This window comes from Phalacrocorax aristotelis, chromosome 7 (assembly GCF_949628215.1).
Source record: "Phalacrocorax aristotelis chromosome 7, bGulAri2.1, whole genome shotgun sequence".
NCBI classification, from domain to species: Eukaryota; Metazoa; Chordata; class Aves; order Suliformes; family Phalacrocoracidae; genus Phalacrocorax; species Phalacrocorax aristotelis.
The window spans coordinates 34,899,156-34,916,782 of NC_134282.1; the positions used below are offsets into that span (position 1 = coordinate 34,899,156).

The 17,627-nt window shown below is 38.4% G+C and overlaps 1 protein-coding gene across 8 annotated transcripts in view; it reads right to left on the minus strand.

Annotated features, from left to right (window-relative positions):
* Window positions 1–17,627, minus strand: part of TMEM266 (transmembrane protein 266) — an 87,395-nt gene that overhangs the window by 41,698 nt on the left and 28,070 nt on the right. For 5 of the 8 annotated variants that reach the window (XM_075099962.1, XM_075099960.1, XM_075099961.1 and 2 more), the window contains 3 exons: window positions 16,193–16,381; window positions 6,685–6,839; window positions 1,141–1,214 (listed from right to left, as the gene is read on the minus strand). In XM_075099962.1, the coding sequence (XP_074956063.1) occupies window positions 1,141–1,214; window positions 6,685–6,839; window positions 16,193–16,381 (418 nt within the window). Of the gene's footprint in view, window positions 1–1,140; window positions 1,215–6,684; window positions 6,840–16,192; window positions 16,382–17,627 lie in introns of those variants that run through there. The other 3 variants (XM_075099964.1, XM_075099963.1, XM_075099965.1) reach the window with 3 other exon arrangements.

Here is a 17,627-nt window from a genome sequence, read left to right on the forward strand (position 1 = left end):
ACCCCTGACTGTTATCAAGGAATCCTTTAAGAAAGTACTCACTGACAATCTGGCAACACCAACTAGAAAATCCTTGTTATGAGCAAAAATACAAAGTAGAAATGCAAAGTGATATATGTAAATAAATGTATTTCATTAATAGAACCATTGAAACAAACTGTGGTATAATATGGTGAGTATGAATTCAACACAAGCGATCTATCAATCATTTGCAGATATCAGAGCTTCCTGGGTTTTGTTTTTGTTTCTTTGTGGGCTTTTTTTGTTGTTGCTGTAACCTTCACCTAAATTTACCACAGAGTGAACACTTTAACATCTGATTGGATGATAATATCTTCTCCTGTGGAACTAGAAAAAAATATTTTCAAATATTTAAGTCCAAGCTGTCTTCCAATTTAACAACCATGAAATGTTTTTTTGTGACACATTATGACCTGAAAAAATAGCCTTAAAAATATTTTGGGGTATTTCAGAAGTAGTCTAAATGTCTCAATACCAACAGCTTCTATTTGAATAAAGCTGAAAACTATAACAGATTATCCCAATTTGGTCATTTGTTATATCATGACTACAGACTTTTCCAGTGCAGACATTCAAACAAATTTTTGCAAAGAAATTCACCATTTGTTTCATTCTCTTACTGTGTCTATACGCACCAACCTAGAACATCTAAGCTACCTACATAAATTGTGAGAGGAGATAATTCCATTCTTAAAACAGATCTTTTTGTAATGAAAACAATGGACCTTTATTCCTGAAGAATATCTTATTCCTATACCTTATACCCAGTGACACCGATAAGATTTCTGTGAGAGCAAATGGATTAAACTAGTCTTGTCCTCTGTCTGTAGTGCTTCAGATAGATTATTTCTTTTTGTAGTTTTCCAATTATAATTTGTGAGACAGTCTCTTCCATGCTTCCTTGCCAATTCTAGGCGACTGACAAACAGCGCTAATCTAAACAAGATTCTTTAGTTTGCTCAGTAGAAGCAGCAACTATTAATTTTGCTCTTTTTTTTCTTAAAGTACACTGTGCAACATTTTTTCACAGTCAAATTACTATTAAACTATTGCTAATTCCAGTGACAGCACAAAAATACTTTGCAGTTCTAAATGTGGTGAAAGACTGATTATACATACCTCTGAAAAGAAAACAGACAGGATGACTAGGCTGATCCAGTGAACTATTCCTGCAAACTGTGAAGCACTTGAAACTGCAATTAACACAATACAATGAAGCATCATTATTAGTACTGCTAAAACTTATATATGGGTGAAGCTTTCTTTATTAAATTTTGTAATGGAAGTACCAGAAAGGGGATGGGATGTAATGGGACATAGAACTCCAGCCCTGTCAGCTGCTCACCCTAATTCAGGCCAGCATGTTAGCAGCTGCAGCAGCTGTTTATTGGAGCTTTTACAGATAAGACTGCTGGTAATCACTGACATCCACATTTTAGGTCTTTGATGCTCAGTCACTGCTCCATGCTTTCACTCCATGCACTGCTTTAGTAAGAGATGTGTGACTAAATCCTGTATACCTAAAAATCCAGTTAGAATTCTGTAAGGAAACAGAATGCTCTACTATCCCCCCATCATTCCTTGTATTCAGTCTTTGACAATTTAGCTCAGATGATCAGTAATTATCTGGAAAAGGTGCTTAAAAACTAGTGCTCAAACAGGGCTTCAAAATACGTTTCTATAATCTAACTTAATAACCTAGATAGGTAGACTTTTGCACAGCTCTCCAGATGTGACATGAACAGCCATGACTGGGTCAGAATCCCATTCCTCTCAGAGCCAGATTTGACTCCAGGAAAACCAGAGTGAGAGAAGCAACAGAAAGAACAAACGTCATTGTTAATTGTCAATAAGATCAATTCTTAATAATTTAATTTTAAGGAGTTTGTGAAATGTCAGTAATTCTAATTTGTACAACAAACTTAACTTGACTATTTTTGTACAGTCTATTTCAGGAAACGTGGCTGTCATTTGGACAGCTTTGCCTTTAAGCAAGTTTCTGTGAGAACACTCAGGAAAGTTACAGTAAACAAAATAAAATTCCAGTTTAAGTAATTGGACACACAATTTCCTTTGTAAGCACTCTTCAGAAAAACAGTGACCATTAAAATCACTTATGTTCACTTCATTTTAAACTCCTCTATAAAGTCTGTAAAGGGTAAGTTAATAAGGTAATTTATGAAACTCTGGATTCTACATGCTAACTTCCCATATAGGTACTCCAAGCATGCAGATTGTTGAGGTAGTTATTCCACTTTCAAAGTGGAATGACTATAAACAAAAGTCCTTTCAGGAACTGACTCAGGAAAACATATCTGAATTCATTAAAAGTATGATTTTACAGAGTACTAAAGCCTTGCATGGACACTCACTGGCATTAAATCAGGCTTTCATTTGATTCAACTTATTTTGCTTGCAAGTAAAATGAAACAAACTCAGGCAAATTAGTTTGCTGCAAGACTACATAAGAAGCTCTATGATATGGGTTGTCTTTATGGGTTTAAATGAATCTCTTGAAACCTGGAGGATTCCCTAATAAGTAAGTTCAACTGAAATTCTGTGATCAAAGTTTCCTTCATTGCTGACAAAACAAAGCAGAAAGCTAAAAGGGTCCAGTATCTGAACTGCTGGCAACTCGTACTCTGAAGATCACATGCTCTCAAGTTTGGAATAAGGGAATGAAGAGGAAAAAAAATCTCTTTACTTCAGGGTATTTATCAGTCTACCATCCCTACAGCAGAATAATAATAAAATAGTCTGTGTGGTCTAGCAGTTTCAGAGAACTACTGTATAAAAGTTTAAGGCAATCGATGACTGTGTGCATAGAGATTCAAGACTGTGGCAGAATTAACTCAGTTCCAAGAACATATAGGGCAGGCACTAAATAAAGCACCTTATTTTAAAATTAAAACTTATTTAAATGAGAAGGAGAGGTTGTAAGAAGAAATCAGGATATGAAGAAAACTCGTAGTATGGGCTGCCACTGGAACTCTCACAGCTGGGGCTTGATGAGAGAGAGTTTGCTGTGGTGCAGCGAAGGAACTACTTATAGATGAAACAAATGGTCAAAATATGATACATTTAACATTCCCAAGATACCATCTTTACAGGGTGGCATAAAGAATAAAAAATTGAAACCATTTGTAAGCTATTTTTCAGAGCTGTCGATTGACATACAAGGCTCCAGCTGCCCCTTAGTGGACAAAAAAAGATACAGCAACCACGAATTTGGAAAGAAAACCAATTTCTGACGCTGTACTAACTGTAGCAGAGTGCTGGACACGCTGCCAGACAGTGTGCAATTAAATTGCCAGTAAAACAACGAATTTGAAAAAGCCGTTCAAGCAAGAAGCTTTTGTACGAGAGCTGAATCACTAGCCCATACACTGAATCTGGATATTTGCCTCTTCCAAAACACTTCATTTCAAAAATGCAGTGAAAAACTACAAAAACAGGAGAAGGGTCTTCTCCAAGAGGTGCTCATCCCTGCTCTGTGGTGGTTTGGATACATCACTAGGATTCAGTTTGAGGCAAAGCACCTAAGCTGTTCAGCTTCTACTTTTATCTGGAACAGAATTTCACGTTTGTTGAACTTGTAACCCTTTTTTCCCAAAATTGTAGCTAAAAGCCAAATAGTTCTGCTTTATTTCACGTTTTGCTTGTCTCTTGCTATGGGAAGAAGTGAGTGCAAATCCAGATGCTTTTTAGTCACAAAGAAGATGCTTCAGTATCAAATATGGAGTACAGCCAACCTCAGTCTACCTCCTCTCCCCTTCCCATCTCCTCAAAATCTTCAGGAGGGGTGGGATGAGGAATACACCCTGACAAACTCTGAGTGACCATTATAGAAGCTCGTACTACCAACGCTTCCCTTCGGCAGATGTTGTTCTTGGTGATGATTTCCTGGCAGATACAAACTACGCTGCTTCTGCAAGGAGCAGACAGCAGATACTCACTGCATGTTTTAGGCAAGCCCTGAACCCATCCTTACTGAGACACTGCTGCACTGCAACGAGCATTTTCTTTGCACAGCTATGCATGCACTCAGACAGGGCCCTGATCCAGCAACCAAACAGACAGGAGCAGAGCTTTTCAGCTTCACAGTTTTCAGGAAGGCCTGATGCCTTTTACAGACACACCTGCTGTACCTGGTTGCAGAGGGAGGACGATACTAATATGACTTCCTGAGTTGCTTTCCCCCAAAACTACTGAACACGAGCAAGGGACAGCATGCTCTATATTTCTGAGGAGTGGGGTTTGGAATCTGCTATGACCCTCTTTTTTTGAAATCAGGTGCAAGTGGGTTAATATACATCTGTTTCCGCATTTGCAAAACATCACAACATATTGAAACATTATTTTTTTAATGAATGTGAAGAGCATTGAAGATAGGACTAAAAAAAGCTTCTTATAAGACAGACATATATAATAAAAGATCTATTATATGCCTCCTGCTTTCTGGGGTTTCTAATTCCAGCATGAATATGCCTTGTGCTAAAACACCATAAAAGGTCTCTGTCCTTTTCATGTGTGTGACCTACACATTTGCAGATATGGTCTCCATCAGTGACACTGACAGTTCTGTGTATGGCAGACGTGCACAGTACAATGAAAGACTGCACTAAAAATACGAGAGGAAAACTATGCTCTCAAAATGTCACAGCCAAAGAATACACCAGTCTTAAAAAAAAAAGGAGGCTTCCTAAGCAATTACAGTCTATAACATGGATTAGCAGTTGTTATTATGAACAAAACTGACAGTGATGTGCCATAACATATCCTAATGCATTGGTTGATTTCACATAGAATAAGGAATAATTTAAAACCATAATTACATTTTTTATAAACAGCCTAATGGCTCTTTAGAACCTTAACGTGTCACACATTCCTCATATTACACAACTGCAATACTTATATCAGCCCCACCAAGATGGCCTTTATCCAGCTTAACAAAAAAATAGAAGGCATTCAGCTTAACAAAGTCAAAAAGCCTGAAGGGTCGATTCATTAGTTAAAATGCAAAGTAGCAACACAGAGTGGAATGGGTCCTTTCTCAGGTGCTGAGAAAAATCCATACAGGAAGGTGAAGCCTCTGACAGTGAAATCACCTGGCTCAACCAAAGCTGCAGAGCTTTTAGGAGTATCACATGCACTAGACACAGAGCAGGAACGATCCCTAAATAAAGGCTTCTTTAGAAGGTTCTTCAGAAAATAAATGGTAAGAAAGCAGGTACTGCCAGAGAAGAGTCTCCAAAACTGTGTCAAAAATCTAAGAGAAATTAACAGAAACAGTTTTTAAACTCTTTGGCTCTACAGGAAGTAACAATTCTCTACATAAACAGAAAGACGTGGCACCTCAATAAATATTGTTGAAAGCTTCTTCTTCATTCAATATTTAAGGACTTACATCCAAAATTAGCATTCCTGACCTTTTTTGAAAAGAGCAGACTTGTCCAAATTCTGGGCTTCGTCATCGAAAATGGTAAGTCACCAGAGACTACAGAAATTAACAACTGTAATGGAGTGGCTATGCTCAGAACAGCATGTACAGTATGGACAGACAGGGGTGTAAAATGGTGGGCAACAGTGTGGAAAGACAGCTTAGTAATTTATTCATTTTACAGGTTTATAAAATGGCTGCAACTATCAATAGTCCCCTAAAGTAATCCTAATATAATTGCAATACCTCTGTCTTTACAGTGAAACCTAAATTCCACTAATTATCAATTGACAAATCACAAAAATAAAAGGATTTCAACAGAATAAAAAGTTCATTTGCTCAGTTTAAAGTTGCCATAGAAGACACCAGACCATGACTCTCATGCTATGTATTCTTGCATTTATGGAATTGTCTGAACCCCATCACTGCCATTTCAACATACCGGAGATTGTATGGAGATGCTAGAGGCTGCTCTTCTACATTTAGCATAGGGAAAAATTTAGCTGCTATATGTGTTCATGTCAGCTTTGTATCATAAAAGAAAAAAAAAAAAAGAAGAAAAGGGATAATGGAGGAAAAGAGCAGTAGAAAAAAAAAGATTAAGAGGCAAAAGAGCAGCATTAGAATTTCCACTGTGGAACCTGCGTAGAGTGAATTCTGATAAAGCAAAACTTCATTTAAGCTATTATTTGACTCCCAGAGTATTAGCAAAGTAGAATGAAAATCTGTATCATTTCAGTGCATTACAAGATAGAAACCCATAATTTCAACTCCTACCCATCTCAGCAGAAGTAAACTAATAATACAGACAGCACTAAATACCCTAGCAAGTTCACCACTTCTGTCTATCCATATGCTTGTGAAAAGTATCGGAGATTAATGATGCACAAATGATCTTTCTTCTGTGTATGCAGAGGATGTCTGTAAAGGACAGACCTTTTTAAGTACTAATGACAATACGTACAGATCTCTGCATGTACACTCTGCTTGTATCCGTTGAAAAGTTGTCCTATACTGAATTTGGTCAGCAAAATACAGAAGACTGACTTCACTATACCAGGTTTCCACAAAAACGCAGTTCTTGCCTAGCCTAGTAATCACTTAAATGGCAGGAAAAAAAATCCCCACCATCCTCCCCCTTCAAAAACCACCCAGCAAGTTAAGCCTTTATTTCATCAAAATTATATTAAAAAAAAAAAAATAAAAAAAAGACTCCTACTCACACTGGAGAAGCTTTATATCTATCAGGAGCTCCAGAGTCAGAAGAATCACCACCAATACTACACAGGCTACCAGGAAACTGTTGAGACTTGCACTGAGCAAAAATACCTGCCACACAGCTGCTCGTCTCCCACAGCATGGTTTTAGCCAGTTAGATCTAAGGAAATAAAATTAAGAGGAAAAAACAAGAAAAGAAAAGAAGTAGTGAAAAAGGAAAAGAGCTAAAAAGCAGTGAACTCAAAATTACCAGTTCTGCTGTTATGGATACCCTCAGCAATAACATACAAAGACTTTGCAAAACTCACTTTTTTGGTTTCTTTACCAAGAAAATCACTTCACAGAGCACTTCCCCCTGGGGAACTCGTGTGTCTTTTCAACCCTCTGGAGCATGGGTGTTCAAATGCCTTCCAATGCACTGAGTAATGCAACCCTAATTATCATACATACTTTTCTGTTTTCTTCCTATCTTACCCTTTCTCATGTGGGGCTTTTTTTGACATACCCATGTTTTCGAGTGGGTTGTTAAAAAATAATTTTTTTCTTTTGAAAATATTTGTAATGGGAATAACAGTAGCATTGACTTCAGGAGCTAAAAGCCCATCCTGATACCTTTTTTTCCTAACATCCCCCCGTAGTTTCACTTTGATACAGTATGGTATCATTAATACTCTTTTGTAATGTTCTTGCACTAGCCCACCTCTGAAAGTTCTGATGTTTGTCTGACACTTCATATTTTCAAAGCACTGTAAATACACATTAACTAATAAAGAACTGGCATGATTTATTAACTAGGGTTTAAGAAGCTGCAAGCATACAGAAGTGTGGTGCAGTAACTCCACTATCTGAATTAAAATATCAATACACAGAAATCACAGAATCATTTAGGTTGGAAAAGACCTTTAAGATCACCAAGTCCAACCATTAAATCAATGGTATACAAGAAGATATGATGATACTGATCAATTCCAAATAAACAGCTCTAGACTCAATAACTCCTGTTATAATTGAACACTTGGAAAAACATCGCTGAACACTCCTGACATACCCACACTCAAAAATGAGGGAGAAAGTGATGCTAAGCAGTGCTCAGAGACTTGACACTTTCAAGTAGTTTCTCAGAATTAAGCATATCAACTAAATACTTGTACTCAGATTGCCTGATTACCTGACCTTAAAAGACTCCCTCAACTGACTCTTAAAACTTCAGAGATTTGACAAGTGTTACTATCGAGAACTTGCCCTTAGTTTAACTTTGTTATGGTTCTAGTCTGAATACAGAATACCCTAGATTTTAAATAGGTATTTTTAAAACATAAGGAAAAAAAGGCAGTGGGATAGGACCTTTTTGCAAACTTGAGCTGTTAATGGATTTTATTTTACATCATCTCAAAACAGGATAACTTGTCTTTACCGCAACTGTTATTTTGGGGTTTGTTTTTTGAGTTTGGATTTTTTTTTTAAACTTTCTAAAAATAATGCTAGGGAATAGCCCTGTTTAAATAGAACAGGTTTTAGTTCTATTCTCTTCCTACATTTATCCTCCCTTTTCCAAAAAGACCCATTTTGCCAATATTTTAATATTGCAGGGCAGATTTTCCTCTTTCTTATTCTCAGAATGATCAGTAGAGGGCCTAAATACATTCCTCTAAAAGCTTTGTATAGTCAAGATTTTCAAATATACCAAATGTACCAGTAAGAATAAATCAACTGTGATAACCAGCACACATTACATATAGTCATAATAATTTTTATTCAAGCTAACTATTACTTAGAGAATGCTAAAGAATGTGGAGTTACTCTGTCTGTGCAATAGTAATATTCCACTGATTCCTAAAAGCTTCTGAACAAAACTATCAGTTTACAATTAGAAAAGCAATCAACTTAAGAGGTCAAGAGCAGATCATCTGCATGTTTACACCTATATATCACTCAAAATATATAAACTTATTTCCAAGACACAAAATTATTTGAAATTTAAGCACTGAAAAACAACATCTAGTTTCACATCCTAATTTATTACACCAAGGTGCATTTGTTCAACGCTTGTCCTGTGAACGGACAGTGAGTAGCAGCTTCACATCACTGCCTAACAGACCTCCTCCAAGTCCTCTGAATCCACTGATGCTAACAATCACATTGTGCTCTAAAAGGAGCACTGGCTGGTTTCTTTTCTGGGTGCTGCTTAGCTAGTTCATTCCCTGCTACATCTATGCTCCTTATAGTAGAGTCCTCATCTTTTCTTTGGGGGTTGTTCTTTGGGTTTGGGGTTTTTTTTTTTCACTTCTTACCTCTTGTAAGGATGGACGTAAATAATAAAAGGAACAATAATCCAACTAGAAATATAGAGAAACCTGTTGACATGCTAACCACACTGACTTCTAATACACAAACCCTCCTCATCTTCTTCAATGCTGTAACCTGCCTTAGAAGACTAGTATTTCTCCCTGCTGATGTGTAAGAGCTTGTCCATTCAACAGATGAGAAATCTGGTATTTGAGAAAAAAAATTCCTACCAGAATTAGTGTGGGGTTAAACTTACCTTCCAAATCCTGGGCATTTCCCCTGCAAACCTATGTTAAGTTTAAAGCTCAGATTAGAAACTCAGCTACACAGAGCTTTAAAAAAAAAGTTAACCTACGCAGCTCACAAATTTATGAAGAGATTACATACTAACCTTATACAAGTAAAACACCTTTTTCCCCTCACTGCAGACCAAAAAAAAAAAAAAAGTGCTCTATGGATGCCATGTTCTATATGGATACAAGTAAAGTATGACTCACATCTTTACTGTGCGACTTCAAACAGGGTCATGAGGTACCTCGGTTTCTCAGTCCCTACAACAGGAATATTATTTACCTTTCTTACAATATCTGGATGAAGTAAATAAATGTACTAGCATGGGAATTTCTTGGTTGATGGTGATTCAGGCTTGTAAAGTTTTGTTATGAGACATTTAAATATATCTAGTGGAATTTTATAAGGGGTAATTCTTTTTAAGGGTATTTTCATACATGGCTTTGTGGAAAACCAATCTGTCATCATTACTGCTGGTTTTGCTAATAAACAGCCTGGAAAAAAGAACACAAGGCAAAACTGGGAAAGGTTTAACATTTGGTAAGGAACCACTACAAACAATTTGTGTAAGCTGTTAACAGCTGTCACTGTTTGTTTTCTAGTCTTGCAAACAAACACCCCAAAATCTGCATTTTACCTTACCCTGTCTGGTTTGGGTTTTGGTTGGTTTGTTGCTCTTTTGTTTGTGGTGTTTTTTTTTTTTTCTTCAGGGTGTTTTTTGTGTGTGTGTTTTGTTTGGTTGGTTTGGGTTGGGTTTTTTTGTTTGTTTTGTGGTGGTTTTGTTTGGTTGGTTTTTTGGTGTGGTTTTTTTTTTTTGTTAAACAGGAAGTGTTTGCATCTCATGAGATAGCTACGATCAGAAAACAGAAGGATGGATGAGATCCCAAATCACCATCTGAAGGAATAGAAAGGCTGTGGTCAGGAAGTGACAGGATCGCAGAAAGGCTAAAAACCAATACAAAATCTGTATGAGACAAAACAGACAGCAGAGCCTTAAGCAGGCTACAGATAGCAGCTGGAGGCCTTGAACAGTTCCAAGGAACAGATACAGCTCTGCACCCCTTTCCTGGACTGCTCCCCTAAGCTTAGTTTAACCACAGAAGTTCAACTATTGGGAGCACCCTCATCCTCTTTTTCCCCTAAAAGTTTTACTGTTTTGATCCCCATGACATTTCTCAGAGGACTGCTGCAAAACTCTGTTGCTTAAATGGCAAGAAAGATTCCCTCGGTTTTCTGCCTAAACTCACACATGGCTAGTTTATACTAGGGACAGGGACCAGAACTACACTCGTGTTCAAGATATGGGCAAAGCTTCAATATATAGAGAGGCACAATGGCCTCTCTTTTATGTTCTACTCTTTTTCCTAATGAATCCTAATATCTGATCTGCTTTTAGACTGCTGCTCAGCATTTAGCTGACCTCTACATGGACTCTCCTTCCAGACTAATATTCCTCTTTTCCACATTTCTCCTTTGTCCTATTGCTTATCCATCTTTCAGTTTTTGCACCAAGCCGTATCTTTATCAGCTTAGACAATTAATTCCAGTGTTAAGCAGATAAACTAGATCCATATCACTCCTGCTCTCCAATAAAGATCTTTGCGGGCTACAACTACTACACTTTTACCCCAAAAAATACCTGGGAAAATCAAGTTCTGTTGGAAAAATACAGAAAGTTCTACAAACCAAAAAAGTCTGAAAATCACTCAGCTAGAAAATTAATTCTGTTTTTTACTTATAATAGCGCTCCCTCTATCAATTGGTGTTACTGATAAAAGACATTAGAGGGACACACTCAAAGGATTTAGGTACTAGGATAAACACAGTAATGAGCTATTGTGGAAAACAGTTACAAATATAAACACAGTATTCTGCTGTTAAGATTTTGCACCATCTTTCTGGTTTCAGACTGTGGCTAGCAGCTAAAAATAAATTAAAAGTCACTTTTGTAAATACAAGTAGCTTGCTCACTACAGGAAATAGTTCTGCCCTCCAAAACCTTTGCACTTTATTTTGAGCTTGGACCTCATTATTCACATGCTCCAGGATCTGCATGAGGTGCGCAGAACTTTTCTGAAAAGGGACTAGTTTTTAATTATGCTGCCAGATAAAGACACGAAAAGCAGAAAACAAAGAAATGTGAGAACTTCGCCCATTTGAGTTCTTTTAGTTAAAGCACCTTTAAGCTTTTTAGAAAACACAAGTAAAAGACCTCAAAGAGATCAAAATAAAACCTGAAAGATGAATATGAAAACCAGAAATAATGGCATCTACTTGAAGCAATTACAAAGACAGACTGAAGGAACAGACATACTTTTCTCGCAGGATGGGTGAATACATTCATCAGTGAAGGCCTTAAACCAATTCAAAATTAAAAGCTCGTAACTCTTTCCTGTGTTAACTTCTGAATCTCTGTACATCTCTGTTTAGTTTTGGCTTCCTTTCCTTCTTATCTCTTTCTATCCCTTCCTATAGCTTTCTTTTTTCAGACATTCCTACTGTTTAATGCACTTTCTAGAGGTGGCTACAAACGGATGATCATAAATTATTACATTACAATGGCATGACTATTTACCACTAACATCAAGTGGGTCATATTGACTGTATGAACTCCCAACACCTTTACAGCCATTGACATAAAACATAGTATTTGAAAGCACATGTGTGTTTCAAATCTGTTTAACATACAAAAATTCAAGAGCTGCAATCTAAAACAAATACAACAAATACTTTAAAGTCAGTGTATCTCTCTTCTCTTGCTTCCCCCATTAAATACAGATCTTTATCAAGAGACAGGCTTACTGCCTAACTGCATATTCACACACACAAAAAATACAGCCTGTTGTGCAACTGTCTGTAAATTCTTTTATAATTATGAACAATACCTCCTAGCTGGAACTTAAGGAAAATACAGGAAGGAGAGCTTTTCCCTATCCCCACCTGTCTTTAGCACACATGTACCACTTTCTGCGTGTTGTCAATTTTCCAACTATCCCCCATCATTTTTATTGGTCATTGATGCAAAAATAGAAAATAGTAAGTATTTTTTTGGAAAACAGAATACTTTCTTGGAAAAAAAGACATTAAGAGTGGCACTTAAAGCTAATGTTAACATTTCACAGAATCACAGGTTGGAAAGGACCTCAGGGATCATCTAGTCCAACCTTTCTAGGGAAACCACAGTCTAATCAAGATGGCCCAGCACCCTGTCCAGACAACTCTTGAAAGGTGTCCAATGTGGCCGAGTCAACCACTTCCCTGGGGAGATTATTCCAGTGGTTGACTTTTCTCAGTGTGAAAAATTTCCCTCTCATGTCCAATCGGAATCTCCCCAAGAGCAACTTGTGTCCATTCCCCCTTGTCCTCTCCATGTGACTCCTTGTAAAAAGGGAGTCTCCATCTTCTTTGTAGCTCCCCCTTAAGTACTGGTACATTGTAATGAGATCCCCTCTATGCCTCCTTTTCTCAAGGCTGAACAAACCCAAGTTCTCCCAGCCTATCCTCGTATGGCAGGCTTCCCAGTCCTTTGATCATCTTGGTGGCCCTTCTCTGGACCCCTTCCAGCCTGTCCACATCCTTTTTGTATAGGGGGGACCAGAACTGTACACAGTACTCCAGGTGTGGCCTGACAAGCGCTGAGTAGAGTGGGATGGTGACTTCTTTCTCTCTGCTGGCAATGCCCTTTTTGATGCAACCCAGCATCCTGTTGGCCTTCTTGGCCGCAGCAGCCCACTGTTCGCTCATGCTGAGCTTCCTGTCCACCAGGACCCCCAGGTGCCTTTCCACAGAGCTGCTCTCCAGCCAGGTGGATCCCAGTCTGTGCTGCACTCCCAGATTATGTTTTCCCAGGTGCACGACCTCACACTTCTCCTTGTTGAGCTTCATAAGGTTCTTGTAGGCCCAGTCTTCCAGCCTATCCAGATCTTCCCCACTCAATTTGGTGTCATCAGCAAAATTCATCAGGCTACACTTGATCCCATTATCCAGATCACTTATAAAGATGTTGAATAACATTGGGCCCCATGTCGATCCCTGGGGACTCTACTAGTGACAGGTTGCCACTTGGAAAAGGAGCTATTTACCAACATCCTTTGGGTGCGGCCTGTCAGCCAATTCCCCATCCACTGCACAGACCACTTGTCTAGGCCATAACGCATTAATTTCTCCAGGAGGAGGCTGTATTTAAAAATCTCCTTAACTTTCTGGGTGTTTAGTCTCCTTAAAGAAACATTTACATATTCTTTTCATGCAAACTGAGTTCAGTGCAGACACAGCCACTCCAATAAATTCACAGACACAAAGAAAATCGGCAACTTTGCTGCTGCTTTTTTGTACAAAAGTATATATCTAATCTGTTACAGATATGTTAGAAGTGTACATCACATGTTGTTCTTGGCATCCAAGGCATATCGTTTGAATGAGTTTATTTCTCATATACATGTCTCCAGCCTATGCCTCGAGCATTTCTGCAATTTCTAAGCATGAAGTACAGTGCAGAGCAGCGATATCTAAGGATAAGTTGACAGCAGGGCAGAACTCATATCTCATATTGGATCTGAGAACCAAGCTACTGTTTCTTCACAGTGCTACACAGGGTGAAATTAGCAGCATCTTCTGGTATCTCCTGCAACCTGTAGGGCAGCATTGGGGTAACAGAGCCTGATTTCAGCTTTTTATTGCATCAATTATGAATATGGGTGTGGGCAGAAACTACAGGGAATTAGACATTTTCTGCCACCTCCTGTGCTGCTCATCCCACATCACTCTCTTCAGACATGAGGGAGATGTAGCTGTCAGTTCCTGTACCAAACTGATCTGACCCACCTTATCTCTTTCTTACTCAGGTGGAAGCCAGTCACACATAACAAGACCATGAGAAAGAAATTACACCACATTAATAAAACCAGACATATTCCCAACCAAGCCATGAGGCGGTATAGTAAAAGTATTTTACTTTTACGGCTGGGCTTCTTGAGCTCAGCTCTGCTCCTAAATTTCACTGGGCATCAGTTGCGATCACTGCTTCTGAAAGGAAGCAGCCGCCATTCCCACAAAGCAGTTACAGTCCTGGGACTCAGCTGAATATGCTCAACCAAAATGCATTGAGACATACAAACTAAAGCTCTAAATTTTCTTCAGAGAATTCATCCTACAGCTGGGAGGTCTGGATGGCACCTGCTTATTTCCGTTCGTACTGATAAAGCCACAAAAGAAGTCTGTGTGAAGGAAGAGATCTCTGCTGAGGAAAAGAATGACAAGTCTATTTCCACGCTTAAGACTGCAAAGCTGCTCAGACAGTTACAATGAGAGATCTGTGCACTTTGGCACAGTGAAGAATTGAGTTCCAGATCATAAAAATCTATAAAAATGCATATTTGAATTAAACCAGTATTTACTCAGCACCAAAATAGCCTGAGGGTTACACCTGCATACACAAATTAATTTTCAAGTGCCTCTTTTGCTATGCAAGGTATTTTATGTTACAGCTGTACTATACTTATATAACCTACTTGAAATATATTTCCCCTTGTTCGGAGTAACAACTTTCTGGAGATGTCTCATAAAGTCCAATTTGGAAAGCAATTAAAGGCAAGAGCCTTCCCTGCATACTGCTTCCTGACTACCGTACGGAATACCTGCTGAGCAGAGACCAAGCAAGTGTCTCTGCTGATTTCAGAGCACAGGTTTAAACACATTGAGCTGTTAATAAATGGAGGCTTATATAAAGCCTTTTAATGTCTTCATCAATGAGAGCTCTATATGACTTACTGTGAAGTGCTTTTAGATGGATCTTACTGACAGTGGAGTATATATACGTGCAGTGTGACACACAGTGGAACAGTAACCACAGAATCAGAGGGGCTACGCACAAGCACTGACCTAATCTCTGTCCCAAGGGATTTTAAGGGATGTTAAACTATAATGTTATCATTCCTGACAAATGAAGACATTCAGTGATTGCAACTCTATTCCCCTCCTCCCCATCCACACTAGTACTTGACCCCAGCACTTTTTTACCCTCATTACTCTCTCTGCTGCAATTCAAGCATTTCCCGTCTTGTCCTAAACGTCATGGAGAACGGTAACACACTGTTCTCTTTCTCACTGAAGTCTCTTACAAGCTCCCCTGAAAGTCCCTTCTTCACATGAAACACAAACAGTTATTTCAGTCACTACTCCACCACAGGTTTTCTGAGCCTCTAATCATTCTCACTGCCTCTGGATTCTCTCCGGCTGACCCAAATCTGTCATAAAAAATTTAGTATAGGAGTCCACCGACAGCGACTTCACGCCTGAACCAGGCATAAGGATGACTTATAATGTCCTGTAGGACAATAACGCTACGTAATCTGACACTCAGTTATGCTTGGGCAAATGTTATGAGCCGGTTAAGATCTTTTATTCCAAAAAAACTGGAACAGTTGTTGTACGAAAACAGGAGTAACATATATATATATATTATCAAAGACAGTGTTCTCACATAAGCAAACTACGCAATTCAAATTATTTTGAATTTGTACACAATCTGTCCAGGAATCAGCAGTACTAAGTCTCTCAGTCAGGAGATGTACAACTACGTACAAACATCACAGTAGCCAACTCTGTTATCCTGAACCCTCCTGAAACATGTTTTACAAAGAGCTTTCACCAGGCCATTCTGCTTGTCTGACAGGCTAGGTGCTTGGTCTAGTTTTCCCTGACAGGCAGCTTTCAGACCGTGGTCAAATAGCAGTGATGAATCACTTAAAATTACAAAGAGCCCCAAACCAGCACAGATTAGTTATATTAGAAAAGTTCACTTCCATCCTGTGACAATGGTTGAATGAGTTTGAGGACAACTGGCTGTACTTCTCCAGCTCAAGGTTTTCTTTTTTGCAGACCACAAAATTCCTATAACCTAAAACTACAAACCAAAATTCTGTCCTTTGTACTTACCCTTCTCTTTGGTACTCCTCATCCAAATTTGACAAAAGCTGGGACCCAGCCACAGACAGATCAAGTGCAGCTAAAGGCAGATCTCGATAAGCAAAATTAACAAGCTGTACAGGAGCAATGCTTTTGGTCTCTTCCTCCACTTGTTGTGAAATTATCTCAACTTCTGAAACACCACCTTCTATTGTAGGCCTGAAAATGTAATAAGCAAAATAAAAACCCCTCTCTCCACACACACATATAAACAAATAAAAATAAATAAATAAGCAAGCAAGTAAAAATAAGTTAGAGACAAGAACTTCACGGTATCCTAAAAACCCAGCAACGTAAAAGGCCTTTGCAAGGTCATTGAGGCAGGTGTCCTCACCAATGGGACAGACTAAATCTCTCTAAACTTGACTTTCGTAGATCACACTGCAATCAAGAGAAACCTCATGGACAATGGAGAAAAGCATTTCACTCTGCTGAATCTGCTTCAAAAGCACTAAATATAAATGCATGTGTTATAAACAAACAAACAAATACCGAAACAATGCCTGAACCCAAAAGCAGAATATTTGTGCAAAGCAGAAAGAAGGCACGTAACTATGCCAACTAAAAACTTACTGATTTGTAAGTTAGATCAGTGAGCAGTGAATAGCTAAGCTTATTAGTCACAAGATACAAATCAACTGTTAATTAATGGATGCAGTTTGACCCCTCTTCCACTGTGGGTAAATATTCAAATAGGTTTGACAGATGACAACTTTGTTTCATTTAACTAGAAAGGATCATTCTGTTACAAGTTATTTCAAAATAATTCTGAAAGGAGAAAAACGATTCAGAAGAATTACGGACTCCTCAATAAAGATTATCTTAACTACCCTTGTGCACAGCTTCTAAACCTGAACACGTATTCTTCTACCACCCCACTAACATTAATGGGAACTCCATGCAGGTAAAACCAGAGTCTATGTACGTGTCTTCCACATTTATAACAAGATACTACTTATCTAGAAACTCAAACTTTGTCAGCATATTATCTATTGCATGCAAAGGATTACTTCATTGCAGGAGAGAGCTTGCATGTAAAGTCCCAGCAGGGATTCATCCTTGGCAGTGCGCGATCCTTTGCAGTGCCCAGTGAAAGCTGCTTTCTCCATTTGATTCAGAGTTGGTGCAAGCATAAACTTCCCTAGCTTTCATCCAGGGGAGCTTGTTAAATTCTGAAGAAATGTCAGGCTACTTGTCAGAGGTTTTCAACAGCAGGTGTGAAGATACTCTTTTCCTTAGAGATAGTTAAAAAGTGCTTAGCAGCCAACTTTCCTCTGCTATTTGACTGCAAAAGTTGCATTGGTGATTTTGTTTTAAAGAAGCTTATTAAAATCTTCCAGCTATTCAAGAAACCTGAATAACAGGTTTGTTTGTTGTTTTTTTTTTTTAGAAAGAAATGAATAAT